This window comes from Phyllostomus discolor, chromosome 3 (assembly GCF_004126475.2).
Source record: "Phyllostomus discolor isolate MPI-MPIP mPhyDis1 chromosome 3, mPhyDis1.pri.v3, whole genome shotgun sequence".
In the NCBI taxonomy this organism is placed as follows: Eukaryota; Metazoa; Chordata; class Mammalia; order Chiroptera; family Phyllostomidae; genus Phyllostomus; species Phyllostomus discolor.
Genome location: NC_040905.2, coordinates 63,390,022 through 63,415,856, shown reverse-complemented (window position 1 = coordinate 63,415,856; position 25,835 = coordinate 63,390,022). Strand labels below are relative to the sequence as shown.

General features: G+C 37.0%; 1 protein-coding gene across 1 annotated transcript; it reads left to right on the top strand.

Moving 5' to 3' along the window:
- Positions 1-2,922: 2,922 nt before the first annotated feature.
- Positions 2,923-24,491, top strand: RIOK2 (RIO kinase 2). Its single transcript, XM_028526521.2, has 10 exons — positions 2,923-3,075; positions 6,350-6,488; positions 7,249-7,365; positions 11,026-11,201; positions 13,807-13,895; positions 15,749-15,940; positions 17,944-18,036; positions 18,790-19,311; positions 20,941-21,037; positions 23,877-24,491. Exons 1-10 carry the CDS (start codon positions 3,010-3,012, stop codon positions 24,039-24,041), a joined length of 1,656 nt encoding a protein of 551 aa, XP_028382322.1. The 5' UTR covers positions 2,923-3,009; the 3' UTR covers positions 24,042-24,491.
- Positions 24,492-25,835: the final 1,344 nt, after the last annotated feature.

Here is a 25,835-nt window from a genome sequence, read left to right as displayed (position 1 = left end):
TAGTAGTCAAGGTTCTCTGCATTTTGTGAAGACAAAGTGTGTGTGAGTAATGGGAGTGGGAGTCTGGGAGAGGGAAATAAGGTGTTAAGTCCTTTGCATATTTATGAGATCTGTCCAAAAAAGTTCAGCCATTATTAATATAATAAGAATGGTTTATACAACATCCATGTAACCTGGCATCCAAGGAGAGTGGACTGGAATGTGTATGTGTGAACAATGATGACTTCACTGAACTAGTCAGTGGTGCTGGGTTAGACACCATTGAGTGAGCATGTGTACTGTGTGGCCATGGCATTCAAAATGACTGAGCGAGTAGAGCAATGAATTTGCATCAAATTTTGCGTTAAACTTGAACATTTCTCTGCAGAAACCATTCATATTATTTAGAAAGCCACAGCTATAGGCAACTGGTGATTGGCAGCTACATCCTGACAATACATCTGCTCATGCATCATGTCTTAAGCAGAGTTTTTTTGGTAAAACATCAAATCACCCAGGCGACTCAGACTCCCTACAGCCCAGATTTGGTGCCCTGCAACTTTTGACTTCTCCCTAAACTAAAATCCTTTCCAAGGGAAGAGATTTCAGACCTTCAGTGAGATTCAGGAAAATCCAATGGGGCAGTCGATGGTGACTGGAAGAACTGTATGAGGTCCCAAGGTGATTCTGAAGGGGGCTGAGACATCATTGTCCCAGGTATGTCCCTTATATCTTATATCTTCTCCAATAAATGTCTCTATTTTTCAGAGTACATGGCTAGATACCTTTTGGATAGACCTCCTACATCATACTATTCTTTAACTTTTAGAAAGTTTTTTTTTTTCTTTTTTATTGGTTCCAGAGAAAGTGGAAGGAAAGGAGGAAAACATCAGTTGGTTACATCTTGCATGCATCCTGAACAGGGACCTAACCTGCAACCCAGGCACAAGCAGTGACTGGGAATTGAACCCTCGACCTTTCTGTTTGCAGCATGATTCCCAACCAACAAATAAGCTACACCAGCCAGGGCTATTCTTTAAATTTTTATTCTCCTCCTTCCACCACAAAGCTTACAGGTTGGAAATGAGTTTGCCATAGCACTGAGCAAAGCTTCTGGCATATGTGTATAATAAATCACTCCCAGAAACAGAGATTTGAATGTGAATCCTGGCTTGTTTACTTGCTGCAAGTAAATGAAACCACCTAACAACTACACCTCATTCTTGAATAGAACACCCAAAGTGGTGAACCCCTTGACTTCAGTAATAGCCTGATTAAGATGATTTCATTTAAAAAATATTGATACTGAAAATATGAGAGGTGTGGGCTGTGTGATTAACCTCAGAAACTACTCCAGAACCAGGGCAGCAATTCTAGCCAAATGCAATCAATTAGTGGAGGTTGTCTGGAGCAGAGTGGAGAAGCAAAGAAACCTTTGTGCCATAATAGATTACCAGTGTCGGCTAAAATGTTGCATTGGGAGTAGATGTCCAAATAATTTGTGATTTTCATTCTCCATAGACACAGAAGTTCGTAATGTAGCATTTTAAAACTTTTCATTTTGATGTCCTCTTATGTGACATACAGAAATAAATAAAACCCCATTTCAGTGGAGGTTTCCACTTAGTTGAGCATAGCTAATTAAAGATTTACTGCATTCGGGTAAAAAAGAAACCAAGGTTGTACTGTAAAGGGGACAGAGGGTTGTTCTGTTTCCTGTGTTCAATGATTTCAGAGTGCTATATTCTTGTTGGAAAAGCAAGGCATATTCAACTGCTTGCCTCTAACTTATAGGTGGTGGTTTGAAATACTATGTGGGGAGGGACTTAGAAGGAAAGCCAGCACATAGGTGAGTGAAACCCCACATGGAAAAAAGAAAGGAACTCTAAAAACCGAATTCCAATGTTTACCCTGGAAGTTTTGAGACTGGACCCTGAGAGAGGCTAAACACCAGTTGCCGAAAATAAGACCAAGGATGAAGGGGAGAACACAATCCTCGGTGACCGCATGTAGCACCCACAGCTAATATGAGTGGTACCAAAATAATTGCCTTTTAAAGTTTTAAAACATAATTCAGAAACAAGATATTGTAAACACAAACTCTCACACAAGTTTTCTTATCCTTGTTGCTGTTTTACGGACGGTATACGTGGAGGACGCAGCCTTTTTTGTTGATACGGGTAGAGCGTGCAAATTGTTTACAGTCCCCTCCAGTAACCATTTTTGCACAAGCCTATGAGTTCCAGGGCCACCGTGGACTGCTCTCCTAAAGCCCTTCAAACTGCGCATAGGCCTAAGATATCCAAACATTGTAGCTCTGCTAATACCATCAAACCGCGGTAGAAAACTTCAGGAAACGTGCGGGAGAAAGAAAGGTTACAGGCCCAATATCCCGACGTTGCACTAAACCCCACTCCCACCAGGCGCAGGCGCACTTCAAAGCCTAGGGAACCAATGGAAAACCTAAGTAGTGAGCAGCTGCAAGAGAATTCTCGTTAAGCACGCCTGCGGAAGGCGTATTTGGAACAGGGGCTGGCTGCTTGTGTGATTACTGTCGTTTTTATCTTGATCGTCTAGGGTAGCGCTCTGGTTCATTTTTCTCCTCTGTTGTTGGAACTCACTTTGCCTACAGTAAGAGTTGCTGTTTAGGGATAAAACTTGATTAAAGTAAACAGGCTACTCTCACGGGCTAGTCGCATTCTTTAAGCAGTAGGTCCTGACAGATGAAAAAAATAAACTGGCATATTACATTGAACATTTACAGTCTGCCAGCCCATTTACATGAAAAGAAATCACTGTAAAGAGTACTCTATTTTTTCCATACTATGTGCTTCGTAAGACCTAGAAGACGTTTTTACTTTCCCAAGCCAGTGACAATAGTACTTAATTTATCAGCAAGGACCTGAAGTAAAGAGTAGCGCATGCGCGATCCGCCCCTAGACTTCGAAGCACGTGAGAGGTTACAGTACCGGCGTGCCCTGCGATCTCCGGTTGTTAGGACCAGGCTTCTAGGCTCAGGCCGGTGCCGCCATGGGGAAGGTGAATGTGGCCAAGCTGCGTTACTTGAGCCGCGATGACTTCAGGGTCCTGACCGCGGTAAGAAGTTAGCGTTTTACCCTGCCCTTTCCCACCGTGCGTCCTGTTCCTGGAAGTTTTCTGGGAGCAGAGCGCGCTCTGGGCACTGAAACGCCGTGAAGGGTGGGAATGGGAAAAGACCTGAGAGCAAGATTTTTCAGTTTTTGTTCGGTGGTCTTTATCCTCCCCCAAATGCAGACAGCAAAGGACCCTCTTGTAGTTATTTCCCTCCTTCCTAACCCGCTTGTGCTCCAGAGCTATGCGCATCCTTGCGGCCGGAGAAGTTAATCTGACCCTGGGTTTCCGACCGTCTGAAAAGGGTTAAGGTTCCTGAGGAAAATCAATAGCATTGAGTTCCCCACGCACGGACTCACTCACGCAGTATTCCTCCCTATTCATTCAGTCAACTCATTTGCCAGGTTTTTAAACTAACAATTTTAGGGAATTCAGCGGTACAGACAAGCCAAGGGACACATATCATCAGCAAGTGAACAAATAAATAACAAGGATAACATAAGACAGTGACTGGTATGAAGATGATAACGAGGATAACTGAGTAGAAATCATGAATAGTGGGGGCAGGAGCGTGAGTGCTATCTTAAGTTGCGTAACCGGAGAAGACGGTCTGCTGATTGCAAGAATCTTTTCTGTTAACTGTTGTAACCAAAGTTTTAAGGCTTTTTAAAAAGTTCCTGGCACGTGTTAGATACTGCATAAATATTTGCTAAGTAAAAGGAAGAATGGAAGGATAACAAGAGCTGAAAGAGAAGTAGCTGGCTCGGTGAAATCCTTGGGAAAAGTTGGAGGCAGAGGAAACAGCAGTAAGTGAAAAGGCTCTGAAGCAGAAACAGTTTTTGGAGACTGGTAAGGCCAGTGCAGCTGGAGTGTGATGAGCAGGAGGCCGAATGGTTGGGGATGTACCTGAAAAAGGTGAGAGCCTCATCAGGCCTACCAAAGAATTTGGAGTATATTCTAAGTATAGGGAAGCCACTGAATCTTTTCAAGAAAGGAATGATAATTGATTTTATGGTCTTGGATTTATGGCACAAAAAGGAACACATAGATAGGGCATTTGCAGAATGAAACAAATTTACTTGAAGAGCTATTTTACTATAGGGATTAAACTATCAAATGCAAATTTAGTATGAAATTTGGAAGACACTTTTCTTTGTCCTCCCATAGTTTCTTAAATTCAGCCGGCCTTTACCTACTGGCACTTTTGAAAGATACATTCCTTTTCCACTTCCTCAGCACATTCACTCATTCCTTAATGCAGTGATTTTCAACCTTTTTCATCTCATGGCACATGTAGACCAATTAGTAAAATTCTGCAGCCGACCAAAAATATTTTTTGTTAATCTGACAAATAGAATAGGCATAATTTTGCTTCATTCACACCAAGTGACTATTGTCATGTTGGCTAATTTTTTTATTTGACAGTCTAAAGGAAAAAAGGTCAGTGCCCTGCACTGAATAGTCAAATTGCATGTTTTAAAAATTCTTGCAGCACACCAGATGAAAAACCACTGCCTTAATGCCTCTGACAGAAATGAGAGAATCAAGAGAAAGAAATGTTAGAAGCTGGGAGAGATAGAACAAAGCATGGAAGAGAAGTGTAAAGTGTGAGGTTTTTGTTGAGGCATCAAAATGATAGCAGATTTATCTTCTGAAACTTTGTCTCTGCAATATTTAAGTTCTTTTTTGAAGCTCATTAAGGAATGGCCTCATTAAATACAAAATTTCAGTCTCAGTTGAGTGTCACCACCATTGGTATCAGTGGCTGCCTTTCCTTGACCCTCTTTTCCCTTTACTTCTCTGGCACGCCCTCTATCAGTAATCATACTGGGTTTTTTCCCCCTCTAATTATGGCTTCAGTCCTGAATGTAGACATGCCTTTCCAATTTTCTTTAAACATCTTCATTTGAAGGACTTTCCAACACCTCATACTCATTGTGCACAAATCAAATTCATTAACTTTGTCTACCATCTCCTTTCCCAAACTTCATTAAAATAAATATTATTGCTGTTATTATTTTAAATAACTCTTATTCACTGCAGCTTTGATTCAGTTCCTTTACCTTCCCACTTCCATTCAGTCCCATACTACTTCCCATTACAACTATCTTCCCTGTTATGGCTTCTGTTCCCTCGGGCCTGGCCTGTCTCTTCAGTTCTACAATATACCACCTCCAGTTTTTGCTTTCTATAAACCACTTTGTTTATTTCTACTAGATTGATGTTCTTAAAACAGCTGTTCATACATCTCCTTTGCCTGAACATCTTCAAGAGTTTCCTACTTCCCTCTGTATAAAATCTAAAACTCCTTTATCCGCATTCAAGTCTTTCCATATCTTACTTAAAAGCATCGTCCAGTCTTTCCACGAACTCTGCATGTCATTCCCATCTGAGCTACCACTGTAATAGCTGTTGCTATGTTCTGTACTTCCATGTATATGTGCCGTAGCCAAATCTTTTTTATTATGTTTCTCTAGTATTCCCTTATCTGCTTTTTCTATAATCCTTTCTCAAAGTCAGTCTCAGGTCCTGCTACTACCTTGAAACTGGTTCCTTGGCCAGAAGTACTCTTATTCTGCCGTCAGCCACCTCTTTGTCAGTGTTTCTTTCTTACCTTCTAATAGAATTGGATGTGTACCCTCTTATTTCCACAGGAAGATGATATCTTCTCCAGGTAGACTATTATTATATATTTTTAATCTCTTACAATACCTACATATACTTTCTCATTAATACTTTTTTTTTAAGATTTTCTTTATTTTTAGAGAGGGAAGGGAGAGAGAGAGAGAGAGAGACATCAATATGTGGTTGCTGGGGGTCATGGCCTGCAACCCAGCCATGTGCCCTGACTGGGAATTGAACCTGCAACACTTTGGTTCACAGTCCGTGCTCAATCCACTGGGCTACGCCAGCCAGGTCATTAATACTTTCTTAATGAGATAGTATTAAATATCTACAACATCTGTAGTTTTTAAAGACAAATACTGGGGTGTCAGTAAATATTTTAGTATTTACCACACATCACTAAATTATGGTAAGCACTCACATTCTTTACTCTTGAAGTATACATATCATTTACAAGAGAGATAGAATATGAATATCACTGATTATATATCAAACTGATTGAAAATATGAACCAAGAAGGTAGTAATTTATGTCTCAGAATTGGTTGGAGAACTGCATGGTCAGAGAAGTTTGAAGAAGTTAATTTGTTAACAAGGTTTTGACAGACAGCAGCTCTGTGTTAATTATGATTGTATAATGATTTCTTTAATTTCAGGTTGAAATGGGCATGAAGAACCATGAAATAGTTCCCTGCAGTTTGGTTGCTTCTATAGCCAGCCTTAAACATGGTGGCTGTAATAAAGTTTTAAGAGAATTAGTGAAACATAAACTCATAGCTTGGGAGCGTACCAAAAGTAAGTATTCAAGGCACCATTTGTGATTTTTCATTTAACTGGTTTTCCCCAGAGCAGGCTTCCCAAAAGGCAGGAAGTGGGCGTTGCCAGGCCTAGAACACACTAGCCCTAGAACTGACGCAGCACACAGCTTCAGTGTTCTATAGGTTAGGGCAAATCACAGGACCCACCCAGACAAAATAGGGTGGAAAATACTCTACACCTCCTGGCAGAGGTCCAATTACATAGGAGCAAGTACAGCTAGTGATGTTGTTGTCTTTAGAAAATGCAATCTGCCACAAGACTCTAGAATGTAACGTTACTACTAAAACCGTGTGTGGTGAGGGATGAGTTTCTTTTTATCAGCCTATCATGGATCCATACTTTTATAAAATAATAAAAAGCTAGAAATATGAAACAAACTGATAAAATGGGGCATACGTTCCTTGTTACAGTTGAAGATATAAAATAACTTGGTCAAACTGATATAAAAAATTTTTAACGTGATACACATTAGGTCAGTTTCTGTGTCTTGTTACAGACTAGTAACATAGACTGGTGTAAGTCTGTGCCTCACGCTTTTGAGTAATACTGCTCTAGAGAAGAAACACAAATTATAGGAAGAAACGCTAACTTGTAAAACTGGGTAGCTAATCTTTTTCCATTGAAAACCTCCCATTGTCTAAATTGTTCTCATGACTTGAACTGATGTGACTTGGTAGTACAATGTAACTAAAATGTAGTCTTTCTCATTTGCTTTCTCATTTTCTCATTTGTCTAGCTGTCCAGGGCTATCGGTTGACAAACGCAGGCTATGATTACCTAGCCTTAAAAACACTTTCTTCTAGACAGGTAGTTGAGTCTGTTGGAAACCAGATGGGTGTTGGCAAAGAATCTGGTAAGTGCTAACAGTTCTATTGAATGCATTTTTTTCTTTAGTTTATATTCCCTTTGAGAAAGCATTTGCCTTTTAGTTTATTTTTCCCACTAAACAATAAATTGAAGAGTTGTTTGGAAATAATACAGATTAAAATTAACCCTTAGAGTAGTAGATTATTATTTTGTCATAAATCTGTAGTTGACAATTAAGTATACCAAGAATTAGTTTTCCTCTAATAACTGAAATCTGGGCAAATTTTTTATTTGATCTTGTGTCTGATAAATTGGATATTTGTAATAGCTAAAATATGTAACACAGGAAAGTAGTAGAATACAGTGAATATCTGATAAACACAAACTTTTTTCCTTCACAGTAATGTGGTCAACAAGGCTAAGTTAGGTATGTGCAGAACACAGAGAAAAGCTTTCTAAAATAGCATTGAACAAATGCTTGTGTATTTTCTATGTGGAAGACAGGTAGAAATAAAGAACAGGGAATGATATACTTCATACCATGCCCTCTTATACACTGCTTTTTTTATCCAGTATAGTTTATCTTATATCGTTAAATTGTTTATCTGAACTGAGGAAGGAAAATTAAAGTTGGGAGAAAAAAAATTATTAGGAAGCCTACTCCAAAGGAGGTTGACATATACTTCAGATGGTGTGTCTTCTGTATTAATATGCAAATTATGGTATATACTTAATAAGTAATACGAGAGTGCTAAATATGGCAGTGTGTGTGAGAGAGAAATATATAAAGAAGGTAATGAAACACCTTTTTTCTTTTTTTAATTTTATTTTTAATATATTTTATTGATTATGCTATTACAGTTGTCCCATTTCCCCCCTTCTCTCCCCTCCACCCTGTACCCCCTCTCCCACCCACGTTGCCCCCCTTTAGTTCATGTCCATGTGTCATACTTATGAGTTCTTTAGCTTCTACATTTCCTGTACTATTCTTGCCCTCCCCCTATTTTCAACCTACATTCTATGCTACTTATTCTCTATACCTTTTCCCCCTCTCTCCTCCTCCCACCCCCCTGCTGCTACCCCTCCATGTGCCCTCCATTTCTGTGGTTCTGTTCCTGTTCTAGTTGTTTACTTAGTTTCTTTTGGTTTTGCTTTAGGTATGGTTGTTAATAATTGTGAGTTTGCTGTCCTTTTACTATACATGCCTTTTCTTTATCTTCTTTTCTTAGATAAGTCCCTTTAGCATTTCATAAAATAAGGGCTTGGTGATGATGAACTCCTTTAACTTGACCTTATCTGAAAAGCACTTTATCTGCCCTTCCATTCCAAATGAGAGCTTTGCTGGGTAGAGCAATCTGGGATGTAGGTCCTTGTCTTTCATGACTTGGAATATTTCTTTCCAGCCCCTTCTTGCCTATAAGGTCTCTTTGGAGAAATCAGCTGACAGTCTGTTGGGAACTCCTTTGTAGGTTACTGTCCCCTTATCTCTTGCTGCTTCTAGGATTCTCTCCTTCGTTTTTACCTTGGCTAATGTAATTATGATGTGCCTTGGTGTGTTTCTTCTTGGGTCCAACTTCTTTGGGGCTCTCTGAGCTTCTTGGATTTCTTGGAAGACTGTTCCCTTTGCCAGATTGGGGAAGTTCTCCTTTATTATTTGTTCAAATACGTGCTCAATTTGTTACTTTCCTTTTCCCCTTCCCATTTTGGTACCCCTATAATTCGGATGTTGAAACGTTTAAAGGTGTCCTGGATGCTCTTAAGCTTTTCCTCTTTTTTTTGAATTCTTATTTCATCTTGCTTTCCTGCTTGGTTGATTCTATCTTCCTTCTGGTCCACTGTATTGTTTTGAGACTCAGATTCCTTCCTTTCACTATTGGCTCTCCTCCGTGTATCTTCCTGCATCTCTTTTATGGTAATCTGCATCCTTTCATGTAATTTGGATCCAAAATCAACCAGTTCCGTGAGCTTCCTGATCACCAGTGTTTTGAACTGTGCATCTGATAGATTGGCTATTTCTTGGTCGCTCAAAAGGATGAGTCCTGGGGGACTGATCTGTTCTGTTGGAAACATGTCTTTCCCTTTCTCTCCTTTTTTTTTCCCCTGGTCTGGTCGCTCTTGTTACGGTGGGGGGCGGAGCCTTAGGTGTTCACCGGGGCTGGGCACCCCAGTCGCTAGATTGTGATGTTATATGTGGGGGCAGGAGCGGGGACGGGAGGGAACAAAGGTGGTAGTTCCGTTCTCCTGGGCTTAGACCCTTCTCTGGGATCCTGGGCTGCAAGCTCTGCCCTGGTCCACAATCGCTGCCCCTCTGGGTCTGCCAGCCACAGCTTGTGTACTCAGGGATCACCGCTGCGTTCTTGCGCCCCGGATGGCTGTTGCGCTGATTTCGAGCCAAATTTTCCCCGACCTCTGCGCACCGCTGACCCACGCCAGCCCTACGCCCACCCGACTCGTCTTCTCCTACCAGTCTGGATATACGGGTCTACTTCAACTTCTTGGCTGTCCAACTTCCATTTAGATAAATCCTCTGTCAGTTCTGGGTGTTATTCTGTCTGTAAATTATTGTTGTAATTATTGTTGTTCTAATCTTGGTTGTGCGAGGAGGTACGGTGCGACTGCGACCACCTATTCCTCCATCTTGCCGGAAGTCTGAGATATGCTTCTTCTAATGGCTTTTTTTTTTTTTTTAAGAACTTCATTACATACAAAATGATAAATAGTACACAGTAAAATAAAAAGGAAATATCCTAACACAAATCTCAATCTCCTGTTACTACTTTACAAAGCTATCACTGTTTATTGATGTCCTACATATTCTTTCCAGAAATATTCTGTGTAAATAAAAATATGTAGTATACTAAGAATATGTGTATATAGTCACATATCTTTTTAATCTCAGGTAAAAGCAAATAGTACTTACTATTTCAAACCTTCAGTGCATCCCTGATATGCCACATCAGCTAATTTGTATTTGTCTTTCTTATAGTTTCTGAGTGTTACATTATATGGAGGCTTCTTTATTGATTTTACCAGTTCCAATTGTTAACAGATATTTAAGTTACTTCCCATCTTTTTTTTTTTCTTTTTCTTTTTCTTTTTTATTTTATTTTTTGCGGGGCAGAGGGGCGGTGTAAGGTGGTAAACACTCTGGTATAGGTGTCTCTGTGCAAATAAATTTGTAAATATATTCTTTGAAATTATGTGCTCTTAAAAGTTTGACAATACCATATTTCCTCCAAAATGTTTATACCAGTGTATAACCCACCATGGTAAGAAAGAATTGTTTCTTGATAATTAAAATAATAATTAAAATTTCCCATGAATAATTAGGAATCCTTGTGAGTATTGCAAATTGCAACTTATTTTGATAGTTGAAATACTTAGGAAAAGATCTACATTCTTACAGGATTATATTCTAACAGCTGAGTATTAATTGAAGAAATGAGCTTGTTGTTAAATAACTTCTTGAACATGTAGGGCACTAAGGAACAATTAGATGTTTTCCCACTAAACTGAGTTGAGCGTTGAGTACCTTTGGAGGCAGTAACCTTTGACGTATATGTCACCATTTTGGATTGTGATGGTAAGTATCTGTAGTTATTAGGAAGGGTAAAAATTGATACAAATAAAGTAAGACAAAGTTAGAATTGTTTCAACTTACTGGCATAAAAATGTAACAATGATCTCTTTAAAATCTTGGCTCTAGATATTTATATTGTTGCAAATGGAGAAGGGCAACAGTTTGCATTAAAGCTTCACAGACTGGGAAGAACCTCCTTTCGAAATCTGAAAAACAAGCGTGATTACCATAAACACAGGCATAGCATGTCTTGGCTTTATTTATCTCGTCTCTCTGCCATGAAAGAATTTGCTTATATGAAGGTATTTTAAAAATAATTTTTTATTTTTTAACCAAATAATACTTGCAGCTGAAAGACTATAGCGACAATTATCAGTCTGCTGCCCGTACATTTCTTTCTCTTTCTCCGATTCCAACCTTACAGTCACTTTAAACTCTTGCTGGTTTGATTTTTTTTCTGTCATTTGTTTTTGGTTACTTCCTTCTATGTGAAGGTATTTTTAATTGTTTAATGTAAAGGCAAAATAATATTAACAAGATAGAGTAGCCTAAAATACAATGATGTGATTTCCTCACAAACGTGTATGTATGAATGTATAGTTACACTGTACATAGGTCTCTCTGTAATTGAAAACACCACCTAATTACCATTTGTAGAAATCTTAGTGCCTTCAATAAGTTGACTAGTCTTTTTATATTGCATAAGAGAAGAAATGCCACGTAAAAATTTTTATATGTATTGGAAAGTAAAAATTTTTAGTTTTTAAACTTTAACCTTCAAGGTTAAGTTCAGCATTAATTTATTAAATATTTTTAAATCAAATATCTTCAATATTTGAATTAAACATAAAATGACATTGTATTTTTATTACACTCTTGGATTTATTTTTTAAAACTTAATTTTTTTTTAATTAATTATTAGAATTCATCTAGTGTGTGACCAGTGTTTCTTGGAAGTTTCAGTTTGGTCTTCTTTAAGTAGGCTATTTTAATTCATGTGTGTCAATTTTTAGTGACTATAGGGGGAAATTCTCAACACAGTATAAATAAATGATATTGATGCCATACATGTTACACGTTTCTTGTCTTGTACTAAAGCTTTATATCCCACAGTAGTCGATCAGGAAGTTGGCAGTTTGGTAGGAATCATTACCGTTTTCCCAAAACTCTACTAGTGTTTTCTCAATATGTTTATACAAAGGTACCACCATAGACTTGGTTGTATTTTAATATGCTTCTTAAATACATTGATATTTTCCTGACAGCGAATAAGGTAAAATGGAGCTTCAGCTTAAAGGTGAAGCTGTGGTCCACTGGCTAGACCACTGTAGTTAAGGTTACTGTATGCTGTTGAGCTGCCAGGGCTTACTCAAAATCACTTGCATTAAAAAAACTATTTTTAAGCCAACCAACCAATTTGGGGGGGGAGTGGAAGTCATTCATTTCCTGTCCAAAGAAGGTAGGAAGTAGAGTACACAGCCTTTTAAAATTAACCATGTTAATAAATATATGTTGAGCATTAGCTATGTGGCTACCACTGTATGAAGTACTAGGGTAGGGTTGGGAGTAGGGATAGATACCAAAGGGATAACCAATGCAGTCTGTGTCTTAGGTTGGGAAGATAACACAAACAACACACATAAAACAATGAACAATTTAAAAATCAAATTGTATGTGTTTAGAAGAACTTATTTAGAGTACAATAGTTGATGAAGGAAGTTCATGGAGTGAGTGGGATTTGGGCAGACTTATGAAGCATGCATATGATTTGGCTATAAGGAAGAGACTGTGAAATGGTGTACTTTGCCAAGGAACCACTTCGGGTACAGACATGAGCGTGGGATAAGCTCTGTGTGTCTAGGTAATAGTCCTGAGATGACTGTCCTGAGTGCACTCCAGAACACTGATGGGAGAGTGTTGGGAATAGTAGGGCCAGTTAAGTTGATTAAAGAGGGTTTTGAAACCTAGGAAAAGTTCCGACTAAAATCAGTATAGCTGTTGTAGATTTTTATTTTTTAATTTATTAGGGTCACATTGAACAAAGTCATAGGTTTCAGGCTTACAACTCAACAACACATGCGTATACTGTATTGTGTGTTCACCAGCCCAAGTCAAGTAGGCATTGTAGATTTTTTCTAATTGAGCATTGACATAAACACCTTAGTTTGCTATTGGTACACAGACTAAAGGTTAGGTATGGTGGCAAGAGCTAGAACCAGTGTTAGAGTAATTGAGTATAAATGACAAAGGTCTACTTAGAAATGATAGCATTTCCAATGGCAGAGGTCATGAATCTGACATTCTGAAGGAATTAATAACAGGACTGTATAAGCAAAGATAGAAAAAGTTAAGGATGGGGGACAGATGAATCTGTGGATGGTCTTAAGTAACATTTGACTTGGGCTACTCATAGTGTAAATGTTTATTACATAATAGTTTTATATCATAAATTTGGTCTCAAGAAAAGGCCAGTGCTCTGTAAACTAAAATGCTTAATCTATTGCAATATTTCATTTCCTAATATGTCAGTAGACAGTACTTTCTAAATCACAATTTTTTTAAGCACACTTCAATAAATGGCAGAAATTTCCAAAAGTTTAGCAGATATATCATAAACGCAGAGACTTTTTCAAACTCGCTTTTGTAACCCTAGCACAGTGTATAGTGTTTTGTAAATGTTCAGTAAATGAGTGGTGAAAAAGTGAATTAAGTAAACTGATTTAACTTTTTTTTATGTACAACTCATTCTATGCTGTAAGTAAGCCATATATAAATAGTCATATGTTGACTGTAATTTTGTAAAGGCTTGTATGTTTTCTTCTGGTAGTGAGCAGATATATTTACTTTAATGTTCCTTAAAAATTAATCACCTCTTCATTAGTTTATGCCTGTTTGCTGGTGTTTTAGGCATTGTACGAGAGGAAATTTCCAGTTCCAAAGCCAATTGATTATAATCGCCATGCAGTCATCATGGAACTCATAAATGGCTATCCTCTGTAAGTACTTATTGTTGAACCTATGGAGTGCCATGCAGAAACCAAAAGGTCACAGGTTTGATTCTGGTCGGGTCATATGCCTAGGTTGCAGGGGTTGGTCGGGGGCATAGGAGAGGCAACCATCAATGTTTCTCTCTCTTCTCTCTCCCTCTTCTCTCGCTAAAATCAATAAGCATGTACTTGAGTGAGGATAAAAAGTAATAATAATAAATAAAAAGTACAAACTGTGTTCCACAAACTTCAACTGTAAACCTATTTTGCTTCACCCTATGTATATCAAATGGTAGTAAATGCTATGTATAAAAGTAAAGCAGGGGAATGAAGACAAGCAGGGCTGAGGTGGGAACAGGAGGCTGCCATTTAAATGGGATGGTCAGGAAAAGTCTCACTGATAGGAATGCTGAAAAAAATGAAGGAAAATCATACAGCTATACAAGAATGTCTTGCAGGGGAAACAGCAAGTGCATGCGGTGCGGGGTGGGAGCACACCTGCAGGTTCAGGGAACAGTGGGGATGTCAGTGTGGCTGGAGCTGAGTGAGCAAGGGGGAAAGTATAAGTGACAGGATCGGAGAGGCAGCAGGGGACCAGATCTGTTAGGGGTTCTAGATCATTGTGAGGCCTTTTAAATTTTTTTCTTTCTGAAATATATTTCACACATGATATTGTATAAATTAATGTATATAACACGTTGATTTGAAACTTTTATATATTGTGAGGTGATTACCATTGTAGTGATATTTAGCACAAGGACTTTTTAATTTTGAATGAGATACTGAGCTAAGAGACATGACCTGACTAATGCTTTAGTGGGATCACTCTGGCTGCCATATTGAGAATAGACTGAATGGAGACAGGAACAGAATTCGGAAGACAGTTTAGGAAATTGTTATGGTCCAGTGAAGAGACAATGCTAGTTCAGATCAGAGTGATGGCAAGGTGACAAAAAGCAGTCCGATTCTGGATATGTCTTTCTGGAAGAGCCAGCATGATTTCATTTGGGAATGGATATTGATATGAAGAAAGGTGTGCATCAAAAGTAACAACCAGCTTTTGGACCTGAATGATTGATTAATGGTGGGGGGCTATACATAAAGTTCACATTTATAGATGAGCTGGAAAGATTCAACAACAGTGTGAAGTTAGAATGTGGGGCAGAATGAGAGTTCGAGTTTGGGACATGGTAAGTTTGAGATGAGTACGAGTTCAGAGAAGTCTAGATTGACGTTAGTATATGCATGGTGTTTAAAGCCGTGAGCCTGAAATCAACAGAAATGATTTTAAATAAGAGGCCCTAGGATTAACCTTTGAGGAACTCCAAAATGTAAAGGTCAGGGAGAATGAAAAGTATTAAAAAAAAGACTAAGAAGGAATGGTCAGTGTATAAAGAGGACAGCCTAAAGAGTTGGTATGTCAAGAGTCAAGTAAAAGAAGTGTTTCAAAGAGGGGGAGGAGGTTAATTGGCAGACCAAATATGATGAAGACTTAGAATTGACCATTGGATTTAGCAACACAGAAGTCATTGATAGTCTAGACAAAAGTTGAAATAAAGTGGATGAAGAAAGCCTTTTTTAAAATAGTTATTAGAGTAGAAGGAAAAAATTTGGAGAAAGCATGTGTAGAGAAATTGGACTGTAAAGAAGATAAAAGGATGTGACATTGGAAAAAAGATACAGAATCAAGGCAGGATGTGGCTTGTTTTTTCAGTGATGGTGGACACTGTTATGTTTGTATGCTGATGGAAATGAAGAAAAGCCGCTAGGGAGACGAAGATGGAAAAATACATACACACTTGCTTTCGTTAAAGTCATAAATGAGTACAAATAATTTATTTTCCTATGTAAAATACTTGCAGATGTCAGATACACCATGTTGAAGACCCTGCATCAGTGTATGATGAAGCCATGGAACTGATTGTCAGACTTGCGAACCATGGACTAATTCATGGAGATTTCAATGAATTCAATCTTATCTTGGATAAAGATGACCACATCACCATGATTGATTTTCCACAGATGGTTTCAACTTCTCATTCCAATGCTGAATGGTATATATTGAAATTGATTGTGAATGTGGGTGTGTTTATGTGTGATGAAGTAATTTTTATTTAGAATTTTCATCTTTGTAATACTATCATTTGGGTCAGTAACTTGTTCAAAGTAGCTGATGTCAATGGTCTAAAATTTTGTGTGTGTGTGTTTTAATGATATCAAACTACTAATTTTCTCTTGAAAGAATCTGTCTTATTCCTCAGTATTTTGAAGGAGGGAGTATACTTTGATCCAGTTTTTAAAACATGTTCATTAAGCTTATTCCGTGTGTGTTGGGAATCTGAAGATACTACCCACTTTTGTAAGCTATCAAAACAATTTTAATTCTCTTTATAATCTGACAGATTTCCAAAAGTCAAATTGTCTTAGCCATGGAATCCTTTATTCAAACAAACATTTAGGTGGAAGCCCAATTCTTAAACAAAAAAAAAGCTTAGGACAAGTAGGGATATGGAGAGGGGAATCCTAGATCCCCATTCTCTCTGCCTGTCCCCTTTTGTCCTCCATGGTTGGCTTCGAGGGGCGTCACGAAGCATAATCTGATAATCTTGATGGTCATAACGAAAGTTAGGGATTTGGACTAGACTAAGTTGCCAGACCAATAATATCTCTCATGCCATTTTTAGCTTTTATGTTAGAAAAGAATTCCCATAAAACCTCATCCCTGACACAGGGCAGAACCACTTTATATACTATGATAATCTATTCCTTATACTGCTTAACCAGTAAACTGGCCACGTTGTGAAATGCAACAGAATATTTTCCTTTATTTGTATTCCATGATGCAATTGAGAATAATCAAATTAAGGGTGAGTACTTTTAAAGAATATTTCCAACAAAACAATACTAACAGATAAATGCCTGGCACTTGAGTAGTTAATATTTCTTATGATGATGACTGATTACCATTTTCATTAAAGTGATGTAACATAGTCACACAATAAAGGAACATCTAGGAAGCACCAGCATTAGAGACAGAAATGATAACAGGTTATGACATTCAAGTTAAATATAATACACGTTATTTTTGAAGACATTGTGATTTAACTTGAACTTTTATGGGCAAGTAATTGGGTGAAGGAGTTCTATTAAGTACTAGAAATTAAGATATAAATAAGACCTATCTCTGCTTTTGAAGAAGTTACTGTCTAGTAGGGGAGACATAAGCGTGTATAAAAACATAATTTTAAAGTAATTTGAGGTGGTTCCAAAGGTGCCCTAAGAACAAAGAATAGTGGCATTGTCTTCCTAATTCTAAACTTCATGATTCTCTAAAATAACAATTTAGTTACAATTTAAATAGTTAATCAGTTTCATGTGGCCCTTAATTCTACCTTATTTGGAAACCCTCTAGAGAATTTAAACAGCTCTTACTGCTTTATGTTGACTTAAAAATAACCACATATTCAGAGGTTCTTCTGCTGTCAGTCCAGATTAACATGTTTTCAGATTATTATTTATAAGCCTACAGCATTATTTGTCTCTTTTGGAAGTCATTACAAGTGAGCTAACAGATAACAAGGATACGTAAACATAATTCGAACTCTCAAACTTTTTCTCACGAGTTACTAATCTGTTTTTATCTTCAGCTTTCTCCGTTGACAAGGGGTTCAACTGGGTGTAGCTGACAGTCAGTACAGCCAGACGTACTAGAGCCTATAGAGGGAAGTGGGAATGTCTGCCCCCACATTATGGGCCCATGGTCTTCTTTCTAGATTCATATTTATCTTTCTCTCAGTATGTCTGTCGCATTAAGGGAAAACCTTGAGTTTTCTGACTGTGGGAACTGTGTGCCTTTGATAGCTTATATTCCTTGTTTGTACTTCTGCTGTTACATTCAGTATTTCAAACACACTGTCAGAAGATTTCTCTCTTTTGAGTAGAGTAACATCTTTTTATGTAAAAAGTAGAAGTGTCATATACTAAGGATATTGTCACTGGTTCATAAGAAAAAAATGAACAACAAAGGCTACATCAGAAACAATTCTTTCTTTTGCAGGTATTTTGACAGAGATGTTAAATGCATTCGAGATTTCTTTATGAAACGTTTCAGCTATGAAAGTGAGCTTTACCCAACATTTAGTGATATCAGGTTTGTACTCTGCTTAAAGTGACAGAACTCTGATAAATACCTGATTTATTTGGTTCTAAAAGTTATTTTTATCTAAAAATTTTCAGGTGGTGAGTTACCTTCAACACATTGTAATCATTGAGTGTTATAGCTGGGTGGTATGTAAATGAAACTTACAAATCTAGAAAATACCTTCTTTTGATCCACTAAAATATTACTGAATTTGGGGGAAGAATACACCAGTTCCTTACAAATTCAGGAACTTTTCTTCAATGTAGGATGCTAAGTGAATAGTCCATTTGTGAGGAACAAGCCAAGTGTTTATCAGAATTTGTGGTTTTCCTTTATTCAGAATAGGAGCTGTCTTTACTTGATAGTGGAACCTAATTATATATACATTCTCAAAGCCAAATTTCTCATTTATTTTATAAACCTAGTTCAAATATTGTTTTCTGGCTTGAGATGACTGACATGAGTTAAAAGAAATCTTTAGTCCCCTTTAAAAGTTATTAAGTTAGTAAATACCAATTGAAGTTTCTGTAACCTTTCTGTTAATATCTATTGCTTTTCACATTTATTAAAACGACAAACAGCATATATCTTTTACATTTGTGTACTTAAGTAATTTAAGTATTGCATTTTAGGCAAAGAAAAATCTTTAAAATATATAAACTATTAAACTCACTAAAGAATTATAACTTTCCAGAGTAATAAATATTTGTCCGTGTCAGATGGATTTTTCCCACTCTGAATGCTTGGCGTTTCTTTTCCTAGGAGGGAGGACTCTCTTGATGTAGAGGTTTCTGCCAGTGGCTACACAAAGGAAATGCAGGCAGATGATGAACTGCTTCATCCAGCAGGTCCAGATGATATTGAAACAGAAGAGAGATCTGACTTTTCCTTCTCTGATGAAGAAGAGGTATCAGAAAAAACAAACGTTTGTAGATCAGAAAATCCAAGTGAACAAAACTCTGTAGATGGATTAGGTGACTGCTGTCACAGATCACCTGGAGACCTTGAACAAGTAAAGGAAGACGATTTGTCGGAGCAGAGTGCTGCTGCGCACTATTTGGACATGACTAAATTCAGTCAAGCTTTAGAAGAAATAAAAGGTCAGGTTGTTGAAAATAATTCTGTAACTGAGTTTTCTGGGAAGGAAGACAAAACTGAAAATGGCACCAGGCAAGATAGTGAGACAAGTCCAGGAGGAAACCCCGCAAGCTCTGAAGAGTGTGAAGATGAATGCCCTCATCTCGTTGCCTTGTCGTCATTAAACAAAGAATTCAGGCCTTTCAGGTATAGATTCTGTTGTTGATTGATTTTTTTACTTTAATCTGGAGACCTGTACTTTCTTCAATTCTGGTAAATGAGTATTTTTTAAATGAAGTGACAGAGTTGTATTCTGTACCATTTCGTGTAAAATGAAAATAACTAACCCTTTTGTTAAAATTACACCTAGCTTTCACAGCCAACCTGATTCTAGACAGCATAGCGAATCAGTTTTAAGCAGTCTATCCTAAGATACAAACTGATTACTTTCAAAAAGTTAATACAGAGCTTTTATTCACTTGATTATGATTTAGATGGATGAATTCTTTGCATATTTTCATAAATACACATCTAATGCTTGATTTATGTATAGTCCAATAAATCTTCAGTGAATGTGCTATCTTTATGAAGTTCAGCGAATTTCATCTGGCACTTTGAACCTTCTGTTCTTATTTATTCATGCAAAATTCTATAATGTTATTTTTCTTTTAAGAATTTTTTTTGCAAGTATTAATCAGCCTGAGCTCAGATTAGCAAATAATCTAAAATTTAATTTTTAGATTTGGACTGTTTATCCAGAATCAAACAACTATAGTTTAATGAAATACAGGTTTATATATTTCAAAACAGTAACAGGACAAAATTAAATCAGTAACTTTTTAAAAAATTTATTTATTTTTAGAGAGTGGGGAAGGGAAGGAGAAAGAGAGGGAGAGAAACATCAATGTGTGGTTGCCTCTCGCACCCCTACTAGGGACCTGGCCTGCAATCAAGGCATGTGCCCTGACTGGGAATCAAACCGGCTGCCCTTTGGTTTGCTCAGTCTACTGAACTGCACCAGCCAGGGCAAGGAACATTTATTAGGTATTTCTCGGTACGTGTTCAGGCTTACATCCTAAGGCTCTCTTTATCATGAGTTTCATTGTGAAGCAAAATATGAGAATTTTGTTCCTTTTCCATATAACTATCTTGAGACACAGGGTTATTACCACTTTAATAATAAATGTAAAATTAAAATTAAGAGTGGCAATGACTCAAGATTTTGAGTAAGAGAAGAAAATAGGTTAAATAGCTATCTGAGCAGAGAGTAATTTGTTTTTACTCTAAACACATGTTGGGCAAAATTTTTATCAAAGTAGAAATATATTTCTGAAAAATATTGACTATTAAGAATTAATATTGTCTGAGTTTTTTATACATTAAAACATTGAGCAATGCATAATACAGATGAGATAGTTTCTGTCACTGCAGTTTTTCTGCATCAGCAGAGCAGACTGCAGGGTGTTGTTTCTTACACCTGCATTTGTTTGGGAAAATGGCAAGAAACTGTCCCAAGGATTTAAATGTTAAGAGTCAGATAGTTCAGTAAAAGAAGAGGCAAAAAGACATGAATTATGGATAAGTGATAATAAGTTTTGATGGCTAAAACATTTTACCATATTGAAATTTTGATGACTATCAGAATGCTAGAAAATGAAAATTGTTACTGTACTAGGCTGAATTGTGGATGGTTTTACCTTCACAGATGTTTTAAATATAATGATATTTCTGAGGTATTTTATATCTTTAAGTTGCATTATCAAGTAAGGAATAATATAAATTACTTCAATAATTAACTATAAAAATTAACTGGATAAATTGTGATTTTGCTTTTAGAGATGAAGAAAACATGGAAGATATTAACCGATACAGAACAAGAACTCTCAGTGTTACTTCTTCAGGCAGTATTCTGAGCTGTTCAACAATTCCTCCGGTAACCATTCATTCACGTTTGCGCAAGTGTTCCTTAGGTCATACTGTAGGCATCTTACATGTGAGGATGATTTGATGTACAAGACGGTCGCAGCCATTTGGACCTTGCATATTAACAGTATAAAATTATAACAAGTACAAATTTAGTAATATAGGGGAGAGGGTTACTTTTAGCTGGAGTGATCAAAACTTTCAGGGAAAGGGCAGCATGTATGTTAGCTTGAATTTGAAGAAGATGATCCAGGGTGCACTGATTTTCATGTGGTCTAGTCCCTGCACTTCAACAGTGAAGAGATTGATTTCTCACACTTCATAGTTCCCTGTCCATTCTTGGCTTTGATATTTTTTACACTTACTGAGATTAACCCTCGTTTCTTTGATTTCTCAGATTCAAAGCATAGGGCTTTTATATCTGATTACAATGGCATAAAATTGATAATGTCATATAAAGAAGTTAGATTGCTAATTCATGCTACTTTTCTTAGGTTCTAACTTATGCTCTCTTCTGCATACAGAGATTATGGCACTGACACTGTCGTGAGGTCTTGACTTTGTCCCATTTTCCTCATTGCTCACAGCCTCTAATGAATTGAATTATAAAATATAAGTTTGCTTCCCAAGGACAAAAAAGATGTCTTTAGCCTAGCTTGGTTTCTCTCTGATCTCTGAAGCCAGTCATCTTAACTCTACATTTTTACGGAGGTTTGCTCACACAATTTTTCTTGAGGTCACATTTTATTTTGTTAAAAAGGTCAGGAGAAAAACCTACTTTGTTACCTCCTATGTGTTGATTGATTGTGCAAGGTAAAGATATTCTGTGTGTTCTTTGATATTATTGTAAGTCCTGTTTTCCTACTTAAAATAGTTTTTTGGTTTTTAATTAGCAGAGTTGCCATTTAGGTACCCTGTGTTTTCTAATATGTAACAGTTAAATTATAATGAAAGGTTAAAATAATATTTTTCATAAGTATGCAGTCACTATCAACAATGGACCACAATACTATATAGGATTTTCATTGCCATTTTTTATAGGCTTCCTGAAATAATACAGAGGTATTTTATTTCACACTTTATAATTTTTTAAAATACACCAAATGAGATTTTTCTCACCCTTTTCTTAACATGAAGAAAATAAATCTTATAAGATTTGTAAATTGTTCTGAATTAGGAAGATGTACATGCATGGCAATCCATTATCTCCTTCAGCCGCTTGATATAATTATCTTAAGGTCTCACTGAAAGGAAGAACCAAGGGGAAATTGAAGCAGATTATTTGGGAAAGAACTTGATTTTTTTCCTTGGAAATATTCTGGAGGCCTCTTCGAATTCCTCTTTTAAATGTGGTGCACAGTCCTGGCCCGTGTGGCTCAGTTGGAGCATCATCCTGTGATCGCAAGGTTTCAGGTTTGATTCCCAGTGAGGGCATATGTCTGGGTTGCAGGTTCAGTCCCCAGTCCAGGTGCATATAGGAGGCAACCAAGGGATGCTTCTCTCTCTCCCTCCATCCCTCTCTAAAAGCAGTGGGGAAAAAATGTCCTCAGGTGTGGATAAAAAAATAAAATAAACAATAGTATGCTTGACTACTATTTTCCTGGGACTTTCAGTCTCCTCTCTTTGGGTGCCTTCTTTGCTGGTTCCTTTTCTTTCTTACATCCTTTACTTCTTTATTGACAGTATAGATTCCACTAGTAATTTGAGTGGATTTTGAGGAGACTTTTTACTACTAAAAATGTATTTTTATTCTATTCTCTATTTTTAATAGGGAGTTTAAGTACTAGAGTTGTGGTTTGGAAATAATGTTCCTTTAGAATTCTGAAGGTGTTGGTCTATTGTCTTTGTTGTAGTTGAGAAGATGGCATCTCCAGGATTCTGGTGTCCTGCTAAGGGTGGGGAGACTGGCAGTTGCCTGGGTTCCTGGGGTAGGGAAGGTCCTGGAGGCTAGTCACACTTATTTTAAATTTTCAGCCAACCATTCTTTCATAAGTTATGAGACTTCTGGGATACCAGGTCCTTCTAAGTCACCAACCTTCCTAATTTCAGGAGACAGCCATAAATGTATCTCTGTGTCTTGCATAGGGTGAGGCATATTACAAAGAGACCCATGCTTCAACCCTTAAAGTGTTCATCTGCCCTTTTTTAGGAAGCAACTTGGGTTATGCAAGATTATATATACACTAATAACAAACAGGTGTAGTGATTTCAGAGGGGAATAAAGGTTATTGTGAGTGTTAATATTCACAACTTTTATTCATCTTGGCAGTTAGGGGCAACCTGTGTCCTAAGTAATAAGAAATCAATTGAATTGATGATCCTTCACTATGAGAAAGCATTCTGCATCTCCCAAAATTGGTATGAAGACTTTTCCATGGGTAACTGCTGCCATCAGGTTGTTTTGTTTCTACACCTGAAGTTATGAAGGATCTGTTTACCAGTAATGAATTCTTTCAAACAGTCTTACACAAAGACATGCCTATTATTACCTAGAAAACAGGAACAAGCAGTTTTTATCTTGTTGATTTTCATTTTGTTGGTTTTTAGGGGGGAAACTAACAAAAGAAACTTTAAGTTTTCTCAATGGACACTAGGTGGCACTATGTCTATTTGTTATTCAAAGAATTTTATCTATACTTTTTGTCATTCTATATTTCTTTTAGAAATGTAATTTTATAACAGTTTTGTGTTTTATTGATTTGTATAGTTCTGCTGGTAGAATTTAAAGTTTTAAAAATATATGTTAACAGAAATTTGAAAAATATTAGCAATGTCAATATTTTTTTGAGTGTTTACTCCTTATCAGAATGAGCAGTCATCAATGATACTAATCATTGAAATCTTTCTAGGAATTGGTGAAACAGAAGGTGAAACGTCAGTTGACAAAACAGCAAAAATCAGCTGTCAGACGTCGGTTGCAGAAAGGAGAAGCAAATATATTTACCAAGCAACGGAGAGAAAACATGCAAAATATTAAGTCAAGCTTGGAAGCAGCTAGCTTTTGGGGAGAGTAATGTATTTAGAAACATTTACACAATGAAATACTATTCAGCCATAAAAAAGAAAAATTTACCCTTTGCAACAGTCTGATGGACGTGGAGAACATTATGCTAAGTAAAAATAAGCTGGTCAGAGAAAGACAAATACCATATGATCTCACTCATGTGGAATCTCATGAACAAACTGAACTAACAAACAAAGTAGAGACCGACTCAGAGAACAGGCTGACAGCTCTGGGGATGGGCGTTGAGGGTTGGAAGGATCAAGGAAAAATGACTCATGGACCTGGACAACAGGGTGGTGATTGCAGGGGGTGGGAGGGAGGTAAAAGGGGGTTAAATGGTAATGGAAAAATTACAGTAAAAAAATAAAGATGCAGAATATTTTTCACAAAGTTACTATGATTTTAAGCCACCTTTAGTCTTTTAGACTAAGGCAAAAAGATAAACAAATAGACAAATTTTCATCTATAAATTTGACTCATTCAATACATGTTTTCTAGAGGATAATTATAGTAACTTGACTAAAGCAGTCCAGTTTTCCAAATAATTGTGATCACTGGTACATCAGCTAAAATCTACTTTTCAGAGCAATTTTTTTATGAGCATTTGGGTATTTTAAAAAGTGTAAATGTCATAGTTTGGGTTTGTTGTTGTTACCTACCAAAAATAGGTAGATTGCTTGGTTTCAAATCCCAGCTTTCTACTTAGTGGAAATTACCTTAGGCAAATCATATTTTTCTCCCTCTCCTTTTCTCCTTCACCACATCACTTTTTCTTACTATTATAATTGGATTTACAACTACTGTAGGGTTGCTTTGAGAACCACATGAGGCAGTATACAGAAAGCATTTTATATACTTTCAGTAAAGTGTAGATGGGTGAATGATAATTTTAATGATGTTTATCTTTCCGAAATTCTGCCTAACAACTTGATTGCAATTTATTTAACCACTGAAAGAATACACTGCTTTTTTCTCTAGTAGTAAGGGTTAGCCAATAATGTATAATGTTATTTTCTGCTGTTTAAATTGGCAATGTAGTCATGGGAACACAAACTTGACATAGTCCCTCCATGGTCTTCACAGTTGCCAGTTTTTATGCAGGCCTGTATAGAAGAGCTGCGGGGTGGGAGGGTGGGGAGTAAAGGGAATGGCAGAGTGAAAAAGTTTTAATATGCTTAGAGTGAGTCCAAAACATGTCTTATTTCAACATTAACAGCTACTGAGTGTAGGAAAGAAAGAAAATATGTAAGACATGGTTCCTCACTCAACAATCCATTGAGATGTGAAGATGGGTGCTAAAGTTATGTACCTGGTGGTAGTCAAGTCCCTTCAGCATTGCCAAGGACGGCGGAGCATCACCTGCAGCAGAAATGACCACTAGATGGCAATGTCACTGCACAGTGACTTGACAGGATGTCCTTAAATGACTTCTGTATGATCTACCAGAGGCAGTAACAGCAATTTTTTTCCTAAGATTATAAAGACAGCAGATGCCTCTCACCTTTGCACAAATAACTTTACTGTTTGCAAACCTATAATTAATTCACTTTAATATAAATGCAAGAAAAATTTCCTTGAAAATTAATATTGAAAGTAGATAGCTTTGAATTTAAATTTTATCTATTTTTTATAATCTGTCTAAAGCATTTAAACAACAATATTGACAGCTTAATAGAACCACAGAATGTTTATTCCGGAATACATTTTGTATTCAGAATGACAAAAGCAAATTGGGAATGAAATACATGACCATTCTATTCATTTGACTCCACTTCTGGGTACCTACGATTATAAAATTACTGCT